This window comes from Podarcis tiliguerta (genome assembly GCF_965153285.1).
Source record: "Podarcis tiliguerta genome assembly, chromosome: 2".
NCBI lineage: Eukaryota > Metazoa > Chordata > Lepidosauria > Squamata > Lacertidae > Podarcis > Podarcis tiliguerta.
The window spans coordinates 44,300,134-44,315,255 of NC_139535.1; the positions used below are offsets into that span (position 1 = coordinate 44,300,134).

Consider the following 15,122-nt stretch of genomic DNA (forward strand, 5'->3'; position numbering starts at 1 on the left):
GGGTGGCTTTGTTATATCCCCCCCCCCCATTGTAGGTAGAGTTTTAACAAATAGCATGGAGTAGCAAAATCATTCTCTAGTGCCAAGCAGGTGGGAGGTAATCCTAACTTGGACATAATACCTGAAATTCCTGTGTTATTATTATTCAAGATCATTGCTTATGGGAACAGGAACCAAAGTGGTTCTAATTATAAAGGAGTTTTATTGTTGACCAATAATGACTTAAGAATAAAGTCCTGTTCTTTTTCATCCAGGTTATCTGTGCAAAATGCTCTGAATTTAAAACACTTGCTGATAACAGCCGCCACAACCGAGTGTGTAAAGAATGTTTTCAACTGCCATCAGCAACCCCGTGTGTCTTGGGCAATGAAGGTGCAGGAGAACAAAAGAAAAAAATGGCAACGGAGGTATATTTTGTCATATTAACACCTAAAATGACTAGTTACCTCAGCAGAAGCATACTTTTCATTGTTAAAATCATTTCATAGTCTTGCCTCACAATACTTAAACATTCAGAAATCCATCATGTATTACATAGACCTACCAGAGGGCCAGTTTCATGGTTGCTGCTGCATTATGTCTTTTCAGTCCTTTCAATTTTATTTTATATGCACTTTTTTTTCTTCCCTGCACATAAGCCACCCCCATGCACATAATTTTCAGCCATTGTTGCTTTCAGCATGAACAGGGGGTTGCACATTATGGAATGAAGCCCAATTCTCAGGAGCAGAGCTGTAGATGTATAATGAAATTGTTTTATGTTAGAGCAATTATGCACTGACACTTGCACATTAGAGAATTCTGCCTTCTGAAATCTTCCTTTCCTTTAAAATGTGGATTGTGTGGATATCTGAGAGTAACAAAAAAACCCCAAAAAAGGCAATAGCAGCTGCTATATTGAGAATTGGTTTGGCGCAGCAGACAAAGTGTTGTGTTAGGATGTGGAACTTGAAGATTTAGATCCAAACTAAGGAGTTAAACCTGTGCCAAGGCTTGTTCTGTGTTTCACTTTTAGCTATATGGCTATACACAGGGAGGGATGTGTGTCAGCATGCATCAAGGATAAGGACTGTAAACACTAAGCATGCAAGTCATTGATAATATAAAGTTGTGCTGCAAAAGTTTAGAATAAATTCTCAGTGCAAGGAGGTACACAAGGTTTTAATAGATGCAAGGAACATAAACCTGATGAGTGTACCAGCTACACTGATTATATAATTTGTAGTGCTTCCTCTTCTTCTCCCTCCAGAGTTAAAACTGTGGCTGTATATTAGGTTTTTTCTGCCCAAATTGTTCTGTTCTATTGTCGTTCTTTTATATACTGTGCAGTCCCTCAGATGGTTGGATGGCACCTTGTACGCCTCCTTCCAGCAACTCCTGTGGCTAAGTTGGTGCCAAAAATACTGCTTTGTTTTACTTTGGACCACATCAGCAAGGCTGAGAGAGGGGGCTTGTCGTCTGGGCAGCTCAGGACTTCCATACACACTGCCCAGGCTTGCACCCAGTGGGAGGGGTCACTTCAGTGCTGCTAACACAGGTGGTTGACTTCACCCCCAGAGGTGCCTCTGGCTCTTCTGTTCTCTAACCATCTTAATAATAATAATAATATATTATCTTTGGTTCTCTAACCATCTTAATAATAAGAATAATAATATATTATTTATACCCCACCATCTGGCTGGGTTTCCTCAGGCACTGTGGGCGGCTTCCAACAAAATATCAAAATACAGTAGTTCATCAAACATTAAAAGCTTCCCTAAACAGGGCTGCCTTCAGATGTCTTCTAAAAGTCTGGTAGTTGTTGTTATCTTTGACATCTGGTGGGAGGGTGTTCCAAAGGGCGGATGCCACTACCGAGAAGGCCCTCTGCCTGGTTCCCTGTAACTTGGCTTCTCGCAGTGAGGGAAGCGCCAGAAGGTCCTCAGCGCTGGACCTCAGTGTCCAGGTAGAACGATGGGGGCGGAGACGCTCCTTCAGGTATACTGGACTGAGGCCGTTTAGGGCTAGGGCTTGTTGATCAGAAGGTCGGCAGTTTGAATCACTGCAACAGGGTGAGCTCCCGTTGCTCGGTCCCTGCTCCTGCCAACCTAACAGTTCAAAAGCACGTCAAAGTGCAAGTAGATAAATAGGTACTGCTCCAGCAGGAAGGTAAACAGCATTTCCGTGTGCTGGTCTGGTTTGCCAGAAGCAGCTTAGTCATGCTGGCCACATGACCTGGAAGCTGTACGCTGGCTCCCTCAGCCAGTAAAGCGGGATGGGCACCTCAACCCCAGAGTCATCTGCGACTGGACCTAACGGTAAGGGGTCCCTTTACCTTTTACCAACACTTTGAATTGTGCCCAGAAACATACTGGGACCCAGTGTAGGTCTTTCAAGATCGGTGTTATGTGGTCTTGCCGGCCACTCCCAGTCACCAGTCTAGCTGCCACATTCTGAATTAGTTGTGGTTTCCGGGTCACCTTCAAAGATAGCCCCACATAGAGCTCATTGCAGTAGTCCAAGTGAGAGATAACCTCTCCAAACTCTGCTGTTAGGAATCCCCATCCATAGCTTTCACTGCAGATCAGACCTCCCTTTGCTTCTATCAAATGACTTAATCAGCCATGGAGAAAGAATAAAAGTCTTGGCAATCCACCAGCCAGAAGCAACCTGGCATGAAGGGAAGCCCACTGCCCCACCCTTCCGGCAGCAGCATCATTTCTGCTTACTGGAATTGCCTGGGGGTTGGGGCAGGACAGGGACGAGGTTGAGGCTGCCGGGGCACCCCAGTGGAGCCAGTCTAGTGTTCCTATTGTTGAACCTATGCAGCTCTGACCTCTCTGTTCCATCCCCGCACCATCTCAGAAGCAGCATCAGCACCACGGTTGGGAGGGCAGCAACACCCACTGTATGTTCTTGCTGGTAACTTAAAAGTTTGGCTCCTGTTAGTAACTTGAAGTTTGGTGGTTTCAGCAACAGAGGCAAAGACCCACCAAATGGCTTTCATAACCTTTCTTACTCTTCTACTCGGAAATATGCTCCTCGTAACTGCTACAAGCAGTTCCTTGTACTGCAGTCGAAAGCTGTTGCAGAGGGACTGTAATGGGGGAATCCTTGCCCCAAATCCAAGTTTTTGGATAATCCTAAAAGCCATGCAGCGGCTTAAAATACAGTACAGTGAAATATGACCTGCTCTCTCAAGTAGGGCAGCATACTGTTCACATTCAGGAGAAAGGAAGCTCATCTGCTTAATAGGGTTAGGCATTTAGCTCTGTGCTAAGTCTTAGAGATTCAGGTAAAACACACAAGGGAATAGCACAGAATGCTGCCTAATCTGGGCTGCTGCCTTGTACTATGAAGTAGCGGATGGACGTCTTTGGGTTACATCCAAGCAAATGCTCCTAGGATTAGGGGTTCAAGTGTTTTCCCCGAATTAATATTTCATGAACTCAGTGGCTCTTCAAGGATTTGCCTTTTTCCCTGATCTATTAGCAGATGTGTAGTTTCTCTGGAGATTTGTTATACAAAACATAATAGGTACAGTGTCTCCATTCCTAGAGGCTCTTCTGCTTTTTTGATATGTGGTTCTGGGGAAATTATTGATTTAATTCACCACCACCATCACACCATTTGCATATCACAGAATAGGGTTTTCTTTTTTCTAAAGACTCCAGTGAAGTCAGTGGCAGGACACCAAACCTTCTTGCCATTTGCAGTTTGCAGAACATAGCGCCACTATTATTTCTAATGGTTTTTCTTCAGAGGTATTTTTCCATCTCAAGTGTGCTCATTCAGCCCACCCTTGTCTCGTGCCTGTTCACATAGCCAATGCAAGGATTTGTAGACTGTAAATTTCACACAGGAGATGCCACAGTTTAAGCTTTAAAAAAAATAATTGAAAGTACATCTTACTAAGGGGAACAGAGCATACCCAACTCCTCACAGTTCTGTTTGCATTGTTAAGGTGCAAATTGAGAGTTGTCAGCGCCTGACACTCAGGCAAATGCTGCTATTAGATGATGCAGACTCACAAAAACCACCCCTGTGCAAGACCTATTGAAACAAATAGAAGTTGTTATGATGGTCTCATACACACACACACACACACACACACACACACACTAATTAATTAATTAATTAAATTTTCTGTTTTACAATTTAGAATGTTCATTTAAACAATCTTAAAATAACAAAACTTCCCTTCTTCTCTTTCCATGGTCCATTTTGCATAACATAAATCCCTGCATATTAACTAAACCATTCAGTATTCCATTATTAAAGGTAAAGAACCCCTGACAGTTAAGTCCAGTCACGAACAACTCTGGGGTTGCGGCACTCATCTCGCTTTACTGGCCGAGGGAGCTGACGTTTGTCCACAGACTGTTTTTCCAGGTCATGTGGTCAGCATGATTCAGCCGCTTCTGGCGACCCAGAGCAGCGCACGGAAATGCCGTTTACCTTCCCGCCGGAGTGGTACCTATTTATCTACTTGCACTTTGATGTGCTTTTGAACTGCTAGGTTGGCAGGAGCAGGGACCAAGCTCACCCTATCGCAGGGATTCGAACTGCTGACCTTCTGATCGGCAAGCCCTAAGCTCAATGGTTTAGACCACAGCTCCACCTGCATCCTGATTCCATTATTACATCCATCAAAACTTATTTACACTGTTGAATTTATCTTAATGCTGCTAGTGTTTTCAAGTGTACACAATTTCCCCCAATGTATTCAATAAACATTTTCCAATCTTCTTTAAACGTATTTTATTCTTGTTTTCTTATTCTGTATGTTAGGTCCGTAAGCTGCGCATATTCCATGAGTTTAAGTTCCCATTATTCTTTAGTTCGGACTGTGCTTGTTTGCCATTTTTGGGCTAACAAAACACGGACTGCATAAATAACCTTTTTTTGACACATGGGAATTTCAGTCTGAATTATCCCCAACAGAAAGGACTCTGGGTTTTTTTGGAAAATGTTTTTAAACATTTTTTCCTCAATTCATTATAAATTATTTCCCAATACTATTTTACCCTTTTACAGGCCCATGGTCTTAACAATACTAGGTTTTGTTTGCTCACAAATTAATGAAAGTCATATCTTATGGAGAGAGGAGACGTATGGAAATCCCAGCATTACAGACTTCAAAGATGTCTGGCATTTCTGAAACAGCAGGGTTATGCTCTGCCTAGCAGCAATCCTATGAATACTTGCCTGGAAGGAAGTCCCACTGAACACTATGAGTCTTACTTCGTAATAAATATACATTGGATTTGGCTGTTCTCACTGATTTGGAGTTGATTTTTTTTTTTAAAAAAAAAAACCCTCCCTAAATAATAAGTTTAAAACCCTGGAGATTTTATTTATCCTTGCAGCAGCACTGCGCTGTGACTCTATTCACTTGTGCTGAAGCAGCTTCCTAATTAATTTTCATTCTCCTTCCAACCTACTTTACGTATGAAAGTAGCTGTATCATCTTAATTGCTGTTCTCAACTTTGACTGTGGAGGTGGGGTTTTCAGCTTAACGTTCTCTAAAAACAGTTCAGCACCTACGTGCGAGTCTTTTAATCCTGATTATATGTAATGATGATTAAACCTCTGTATTCTTAAGGATTAATACCTTGGTAATCACACTTCTGCTCCCATGGACCATTCATGAACAAATATTTGAACATAAACCAATAAACCATTAAGGTGCGTAATAAAATGTAAATGCCTTCAGCACAAGCGCATGAATAAACACTGCTTGGTTTATTTGTTATATATAGAAGCAAAGCATTTTGGGAGCAGAAAGCAGCCTTTTCAGCAGTCACCTCCTGTTCCAAGAAAAAGGAAAGACTTGGTGTAAAGTTTGGGTCACCATCCCTAAGGCTGAACCTCTCGTCTTATATCTACAAGGAGGCAGTCAGGTAAAAAGCAGAGCATCTTACAAGCTGTTAAAAATATATATTGAACAAGCCATACTGAGAAATGGTCTGGAACAGTTATTCCTAAGCTATGTGCCGGGACTTGTGAGCATGCTGCGTGAGAACCGTACAGGTTCAGGCAACTAATGGATTAATTTGTAGGTTTTTGTGCATCCACTGTACATCCCACTGAGGCTGCCTGCCACGGCTGATCCAGTACTCTGCCCTTTTCCTTTCTTCAGTCAGCTTCCTCTGGGGAGAATTAGCTGCCCTCTAGGGAGGCAGCTCATTGCACCTTTTACTGTAAGCGCAGATAACTCTTACACTTCTTCAGCAGAGCAAGTACCCCCAATTTTAATTTGCAGGGGAAAGTGTGCTCTGAGATCAGATGATTTGGCTAGAAGGATTTGGCTTCCTTTCAACAACAGAATGTCTTGCAGGCATTCAGAGAAAGCATTCTCGTCTTTTGAAAATGATAAATGAACTTCTTGCCTTCATCAAAAGGTGTACAACTATGATAATTATTTATCCCGCCCCCACCCCCGTTTTTAAGAGATGCATTTCCCCCCACCAAAAAATGAAGATCTCAAAGGGTTTATTGAGCTTTGAAAAGCATTCATCCTCCCCAAAGATAAAAATCACAAGGCAGAGGCAGTAAGACTGCATGCCTTTAAATCTTCATTTGATTTATGAAGCTCAGCGTTCTGACAGTATTAGATCTGTGCACTTGCAGAAGTGCTGAGAATGTGTTTTGATAATGCATGAAACAAGTAGATTTCCTCAGCTCGGGCATACTTACAACTAAATCAAATTCGCCAGATACATACAGGATTAATACAGTAATAGAAGCAATCTTCAGATCTCTCCCTGGCGTTTATACTGGGATGATAAAGAGGAGCAATATGTTGACTGACAGAATATGTAGAAAAATTGCTTTCCTATCCCAATTGGGTTGAAAATCACTATGTGTGCAGTGTCAACATACGCACATCAACAGTAGCCCCAGGAGCCAGTGAGAGCGAATAGTAGTAATTTGCGAATATTGTTATGGAAAAAAAGAATCAGAGTGGATGCCTTAAAAAGCCCAGCAGCTTGGTGCATCTCTGTGCACGAATGCTCCCTGGTGCAAAGTGGTGGTGCTTCTTCTCCGGTTATCATTCCTGCACATTCCCACATGGATTTGTGAGGGAACTGCAGGGCACGTCAGCTAATGCAGTCTTAACAGTAGCTGCTCTTGTAATAAAGTGAAGAGAATGTTGCTTTCTTTGAAATATGCCTCTTTGCAGAATACTGGTGGAATGTGTGCGTAGAATCACTAGAGAGGTTGTTATTGAGAGGAGGCAATCCGGGCCTCATAACTCTTGAATCCAAACTTTGTAACATTTGTTGTGGTTTTCTTTTAAAAACCCCTCAAGGCAAAACAAATACACGAGTCAACTATTTTTGTGTTTGTTTAGTTCTGTTAAAAAACAAAATGAAAACCATGAACTAGATTCTAGATTTCTCCCCCCCCCCCCCTTTTCTAAAAACCCAAGGCAGTTTACAAGTTAATACTGTTCAAGACCAAGGAGTGCAAAGAGGCCACTGCACAGCGAAGTCTATAGAGACCACTTGCCACCACAACTGTAGGTGGTTCAGTGATTAGGGGCAGGCAAGGCATCATTCTGAATGCAGACTGCTATGATCTGTGGAATTTCACAAGGAAAAATCACTGATGTCTGAGAACATGGGCAGGGAGGCATCCCCTCAGGGCAGCTCTTCAACATCCCAGGAGATTTCTGCAAAGAGGAAGATTCCTCACAGCTGGTTCTTGATACAGTTTGGGGAGAGTCTCTTCCTTGACCTCTGTGTCACTAGCATTCCAGGGCTTTTTGGTTTCAGAACCATCCCAGCCCTGGTCTACAACACAATAATTCAGTCGTCATGATAAGATGACCCTCACTAATAATTTCTTTAAAATACATCCTGATAAATGCATGTGTTTTATACAATGTTTTATCTTCAAGTACTACTCATTCCTAGAAAAATCGGGAAATAATGGCTATCCTCTTGAATTTTTTTCACCAGTTCACCTGTCACCTGCTTTCTTTTTATTTCCAGCCAGTTTTGGGTTTTGACTCCTGCTTTTCTTTTGTGTGTGTTTAGGATGGACGGATTCCACGAAGCATACCCCTACCAGGATATGAAGTTGAATTTCCGCATTCTGGTGAGAAGTTTGACTCAAAACATGTTTTCAAACTCTGCCAGTCCCAACAGACTATGTATTTCAGTGCAGACGATGAAGAGTTGCAAATAAAATGGATGGATATTCTCACCAAAGCAGCTAAAGGGGAGATTTATGATCCAAGTGAAGGAGCCAGTGAGCCCTAAAGCCTTTTTCTGGGGTCCAAGATATATTTCGGGAGCAGGGGGCTGAACTCAATAATCATGGCACTTTCAAAATCTGTATGGTTTTCCTCCCACCCCCTCTTATTATTGTACATTCATCACATACAGTACTGATTGTCTGGCATATATGTTAGATGGGAAAAGTAAGTGTAGTAATTAATGGTGTTCTTGTTGACATTGATGGAAAAGAAAAGGAGCAAGCATTAATTTTATTGAAAGTAACTGCGAAAAAAAATCATAATTCAAGTAAGCCATCTTCAAACACCTAAAGGGCTGTCACATGGAAGATGGAGCAAGCTTGTTTTCTCCTGCTCCGGAAGGTAGGACCCAAACCAATGGCTTCAAGTTACAAGAAAGGAGATTCCGTCTAAACATCAGGAAGAACTTTCTGACAGCAAGAGCTGTTTGACAGTGAAGCAGACTCCCACGAGACGTGGTGGACTCTCCTTCCTTGGAGGTTTTTAAGCAGAGGTTGATGTATGATCTCGTCGTGATTCCTGCATTCCAGGGGGTTGGACTAGATTACGCTTGGGATCCCTTCCAACTCCACAGTTCTTTGATTCTCTTACTCGACTCCCTCACCCTGTATTTTTGTTCCTTTCAATTGCTGTTTGAGTGAAGGATATGTATAGTTTGTGCGTTACAAAAGTGCTGCCTTTAAGTTAAATGTTGTACAAGGCTTGTGGCTGGCCACTGACATGCTGTTTTCTGTCTTCTGTTTTGGGATTTTTCTTAAAAAAAATAATGGTCTCCTCTGTGCTGTAAGAACAACGTGATGGATCTGTTTCTTTTGGTAACTCTGTCCTTTCTTACAATGACTTTTTTCACTAGACAGATACTGTAGAATACGTTTGTAGAGTTTTCTGAAAGGCATTGTGGAAGACACCTTGAAATCTCAAATATCAAGTATTCCTATATATATATATATATATAAATATAAATATTTTTGTTTTTGTTTTTTACTTTTACCCACACTTTTCTTATTTCTTTATACAACCTCCTTTTTAATGTATGCAATCAAATGTTTTACACTGCAAACTGGGATGTTCCTAATAAATGGACAGTTTTAGTACACCCAGTAAAGGTGACCTTTTTTAGGACGATTAACTTTTTTGAGTAATCAAGGATTTATTTATATAATTTGTAAATACCACATGTTAAGCTTTTTTTTTTTTTTTTACAAAAGTGATCTAACTGAAACTTAGTCTGTCAGTTAAGACACTTGTATAAATTGAATTTGTAATTTGTTTCCTGTGTACTTTTGTTTGCAAAAATATTTATGTATGCAAATAAAAACCCATGCCATTGATTCCTGAGCCAGGTACTCAACGTAGAAATTTTAGGTGGGTATCACCTAAGAGGTAAAACCAGCGTTCTTGGATTCAGTCACTTGTGTCACGTGGCTCTTCTGGTCTGTGAATCCTCTGGTTTCCCCCTCATCATGGCTTCCATGACCATGTCCTAAGCAGCTTGCCACACCTCTCCATTCCAATGTTCTCAGTATGCCAGCCAGGACTTCATTGTGTAGCCCGTGGGCTCCTTTTGCAACACAATACCATAAGAGAATGAGACCACACACCCTTTCTACCAACCAGACAGAAGTAAAAGAAAGGAAGCAGCATGTTGAGGCACTACAGGAAAAGTGGAGCTAGGGCACTTGTCTGAGTAGGTGAGGCATTGCTGCTAGAGGCGATGTGTTGATCAGCCTTTGATTCTTCTCTGCCCTCATTCCTCCTCCTCAGTAGCTACTACAAACCTGGTCGCAAGCCAGACTCGTCCCATCAGCCACCTGGGTTAAATGAACGCGGCATGACAGGGAGGGAGGTGGCAGGTGTGGGACTCCCATCAATCCTAGTCAACTGAAGAACATAAGTAGTGCACATAGCCATGGCTGTATGAAAAAGCAAAGCAGCTTGCACAGATACAATTTAAATTTATTTTTTACAGGGGGAATCCTGGTGCAAGGGATTGCTTTGGCTAAATGGATTAAAAGTGCTCTCCCTTCCTGCAGTGCCCAAGACCAGGAAGTGGACCATGGCAGAAGTGGTGGGAAGGAACGGGTTCCTTTCTCAGTTTCTGAGGAGTGTTGGGCTGGCTATTGGTGGAGTCAAAGCTTTTTGTCACTGTAAACAACATCTAGAATGAGCTAGACCAAAGCATTGTTTAACCGCATGCACTCTTGTTGCTGCGTGGGATCTTTTAAACATTTTGTTCCCTTCGGAAGGCCATTTGGGCTAGTCTTCCAGATCCATCCACCCCGTAGGAATTCATAGAAGAAATCGATTTGGAAATTTGTTGCTTTTGACAAGTAGATCAAAATACTCATTTTAAGATGTCTCCTCATGCTTCCTGCTGAAATGATGCAATCTAACAGTAGCTGAGCTTGGTATTAAAAGGGAAAACAGGATAGGAGGGGGATATACGCATGATGAGCAAGGGAGATAGCTGCCGATTGCTTATACACGGGAGAAGATTCTTGTGAGCATGTAACAGTGGGCTTATCTGATCTGAAACGTAATACGGTAAGGAGCAACAGACTAAGAAAGTGAGTAAAACAGTTCTACAATTAGCATTGCCAAACAAAGCAGTGACTCCAGTTTATGAAACAGGATTGGTCCATCTACCTCACTAATGTCTACACTGGCTTGCAGGGGCAATCTGGGGTTTCAGACCAGGGCCTTTCTCAGCCCTCCCTTGAGATATCAAGAAGGAGTTGAAGTTTCCAGCATTTTTTATAACCTGAGATAGGAGGCAAAATGTACAGACACCATTGTTTTCATTTTTGGGTGAGAAATTATCTCGTGCCACTCTCACTGTTATACGTACTTGCCTGCCCCTTTGAAACATCCACACACACCCCTTGGAAGAAAAATCTGGCTGATGCCCATGTGTATAAGAGTGAGATGCACACTTGGAGGGCAGTGGCTGGTGTGTGAGAAAGGGTATGTGTGCTTGTATATGTGCTTGCTCTACAAAGGTGAGATGTGAGTGGAAGGGGAAGGGATATGCATGAATGTATGGCCTGCAAGGCAGGGAGAGGTGCCTATGTGAAGGGTGTGTGTGAGAGAAGCATGTGCATCTGTGGTCTGTATGTCTGGTGATTGCACATGCGCAAGAGGGTGATGTCAGTGTGGTGTAGTGGTTAAGAGCGATAGTCTCGTAATCTGGGAAACCGGGTTCGCTCCTCCACATGCGGCTGCTGGGTGACCTTGGGCCAGTCACACTTCTCTGAAGTCTCTCAGCCTCACTCACCTCACAGAGGTGTTTGTTGTGGTGGAGGAAGGGAAAGGAGAATGTTAGCCGCTTTGAGACTCCTGAAGGGAGTGAAAGGCGGGCTATCAAATCCAAAACTCTTCTTCTTCTGTCACCTTATGCATATTTTATATATTTTTTCTTGTTACTGGGAAGGCTCCCTGTTTTTCTTAGGCGGCAAGACCACTCTGTGGGGGGAGAGGGGGGAGAGAGAGAAATCACACAATTGGGACCAGCAGGACATAGCTGACTTCCCAGAGTAAGCCTTAGGTTGTCCAAGGAGAGGGGCAATGAATGTACTCTTTCTAATTTTGTGACATGCCATGGCTCCAGAGCCATTTTGTAAGTAGTGCCCACAGCAGGTCATGTATCCACAGCGGTGACCAGAAGAGGAATGGCCACTAGGAGAAGCAAACCATGGTTTCTGCAGCAGCAAATCAAATGCCCCTTCACCTCCCCCACCTGCAATAAAACATTTCTCTCCTGGATCAGTCTCTGCAGACACAGCAGGCTCAGTCATCCTCCACCAGTTTGTCCTTACCCCTGAAGACACACACTTCCATTGTCTCCTGAGGCAGATGGACGCCGCTGCTGCCGCCACCAACAACTTTCTCAAAATATAAAATGAGCCTACTGGTCCAAGAAATAGAGGTTTCAGACAGTTACAGCGTCTACTGCTATCTGCCTCCTTGAATAGACAAAGTATGTTTTTATGTGCATCACTCTATAAAAAAGGCTCACAATCCGATGACAGACTTTTCTTTTTGGTTTGTCTTCTCACAGACATGTTTCTCCCGATCTGGGTTGCAAACAGCTATTGAAACAGACTACTTTTTTTGTAGTCATGTACAGAACAGATAAGGCAAGCCTCTCCCCATGGGGAAAGGAAGCCAGAGCTGTTCTTGTATTCCCACCACTGCCACAAAGATTCCTAGTTCAGTTAGTCATCTGAAGCCCAGAATCAAATCCATGTTTGGTTTCTGAAGCTTCCTGCTTAGCCTTGGGGCAAGCTGCAGTTTCTCTTCCAAAAGTGCCGTGGTTCTGTGGCTAACACAGTGCTGTGAGTTTCTGGGAGGAAGAATGGGGGTGGCCAGGGGAGAACTGCAAACTTATAAATAACAAATAAGGCATGTGCTGAAGGGCAGACCTACATGCGCTCAGACTAAGCAAGAAAGGAAAGTTACCGGTAACTTATAGGTAAAGTAGCTGTGAAACATGATTATTTTAGAATATAAAAAATAGAAGAGTCAATGGAGAAACAAGGGAGAGAGGCAGAAATGTGAGTAGATGCTATTACACTTACTAAATGATTGTAGCTGGGAAGATGAGAAGCCAAAGGCTGTCTAACAGCAGTCCACATCTAAATATCAAAATATGGTAAACAATATTAGAGGTCTTCAATTGTAGATTCTAAATGGATCATCTCCTAACCCATTACAAGGTCTCTTTAAACTGGATAGTGTTAGTCATGTTAAACTCCTGTGACAAATTCCCTTTCCATTCTTGGCCTTGACTTTCCTGCACTAGTTTATTGCAGTGAAGTTACATGGATGTAACTTTCCTGACTTTTCCATATATTCTTTCATACATCTATAGTGCTTCTCTAGCATCCACAGGGTCTGACCAGATGCCTGTGGGATGCCCACGAGAAGGACCAGGGCAGCAATAGCCCTGTCCCGCTGTCGTTCCTTCTGCCTTCATTCCTTTCACTGTGTAGAGTACGTGTAGTCCTAAATATTTGCTTACATGCAGTGGCTGGGATCCAGCAAGCTACTTTAGCATGCCCAGTGAGATATTGACTTTTCTTTAGAGAGCAAATCCACAATTCCACATTGTAAGCTGCTTTTGAAAGCCCGCTTAGGAGCATTTGTACCATCTTGGGAACATTTATTTATTATTATGTTTTATTATCCTTTTCAGTCAAATAAGAGTTCCAGACCAGTCAGCAATCTGGTGGCAAAATGATGCCAGGCTGCCTGGAAGAGTGCATGCCATAGCCTTCCAGGGATGTGTGTCTTTCGGAGTTGTGCTCCCGCACAAGTCACATGACTCACATGAGAGCACCCCCCCCAAAAAAAAATGTTTCGGGGCCATGCTTTCGCAGGAGCCAGATGGCTCATGCAAGAGCATAGCCCCCCAAAATGGGTGTCTTTTGGGGCCACACTCTTGCAGGAGCCAAAACGGGACATCCTGGGATCCAATCAGAAGCCAGGATGATCTCTGTAATTCCAGGATGTCCCACTGAAATAGGAACAGTTGATGGGTATGTGATGAACTTTTGATTCAGTCTGTTTTTATCATGGCCTGGCATGCAAGGGCTAGAAGTCTGGATGTGTTGTGCTAAAAGGAACAGAAGATGAAAGGGATACTGGCAGAGGATTGGGGGAGAATAAAAGATAGCATTAGTTTTTTCTTAAAGCATATCTGACTATTGACGAGATTCCAGTGAAGCATACAGCTAGCCGATTCAAAATACAGTGGCACAATTGCTAACTAGGACTGGCTGATCAAAAGGAATAACCCTTGTCAGTCCTGAAATGATAGTGAGGCATATTGGAGGGTATGCCATCAATTTTGATTTTCATATCCCAAGTAGAGCTTTCTGGGAACCAAAGCATATTTTTAAAAGATGTGTGAATTATTGAGAATGTTCCCTCCTTCCACTCATCTCCCCATTGCCATTATTTCTTCTCTCTGCACCTGCAGTAGAAAAAAAAATCCTTAGGGTTTCTTTCTTATCCAAAAAGTCATTTCAGCTCTTCCGCAGTCTGCATTTTCCTCACAACATGCAGTGGATGGAAATTGTGTGTGTACTTATATGGATTCATAACTGGGGCTTGTAAATAGGTGAACCCATTAGTGCCTCCCTCTCTGCCTGTTGCTTTTACAGATCATGAGAGAAGTGGATTTTACGCTGATTTTGTGACTTTTGCTTCATATCTTTTTCTTCCAAAAAAAGAGAGAACATTTTAAATCCAGCAGTGCATGTTTCTGTTGACAGCAAGGGAGGCAGAGTTATGGATTCTTTTTTAATATACTAAAGTTAGGAGCTTTGGTTTCAAATATTTGATAACCTCAAATACCTGTGTCTTCACTCAAAACCTAATCTTATTCTGGAATCCAGATTTATTCTGCAGGGGCTAGATGTTGGTGGATAATGAAATAACAGGATGTCTGTGATCGAAAAGGTAGTTTATTGGCATAGTTGGTAGCATCAACAGTGACCTGGGCCATAACTCTTGCTCAAGCTTGAAAATAAATCATTTTCCTATACTTAAAGTCCCTTTGCTTCTACCTCAACCCTCAGCCTCTCCACAATTCCATATTGAAAATGAAACAATCTTGGTGTGTTTATGAGGCACGGTATTTTTTTTAATGTACAGTTAAACTCAACTGCAGACTGTTTTAACTCTACAGAGGCCTTAGAGACTCTTATTGGTGGCTATTCCAGTGTTTACATTACAGTCCTAAAAGCTGATACCAGCTTGTTATTAGGGGATTGTAATCTATCTGCAGCACATGAACATTTGAGCTTCTTTATACTGAGTCAGACTATTGGTTTATCTACCGTATTTTTCGCCCTATAGGACGCAGCGACCCAT

The 15,122-nt window shown here is 42.5% G+C and overlaps 1 protein-coding gene across 3 annotated transcripts in view; it reads left to right on the forward strand.

Annotated features, from left to right (window-relative positions):
* Positions 1 to 9,577, forward strand: part of FGD3 (FYVE, RhoGEF and PH domain containing 3) — a 104,914-nt gene extending 95,337 nt beyond the window's left edge. For all 3 annotated transcript variants that reach the window (XM_083421086.1, XM_083421087.1, XM_083421088.1), the window contains 3 exons: positions 255 to 407; positions 5,743 to 5,883; positions 8,026 to 9,577. In XM_083421086.1, the coding sequence (XP_083277212.1) occupies positions 255 to 407; positions 5,743 to 5,883; positions 8,026 to 8,250 (519 nt within the window). In that variant the 3' untranslated portion in view covers positions 8,251 to 9,577. The remainder of the gene's footprint in view (positions 1 to 254; positions 408 to 5,742; positions 5,884 to 8,025) is intronic.
* The last annotated feature ends 5,545 nt before the right edge of the window (positions 9,578 to 15,122 follow it).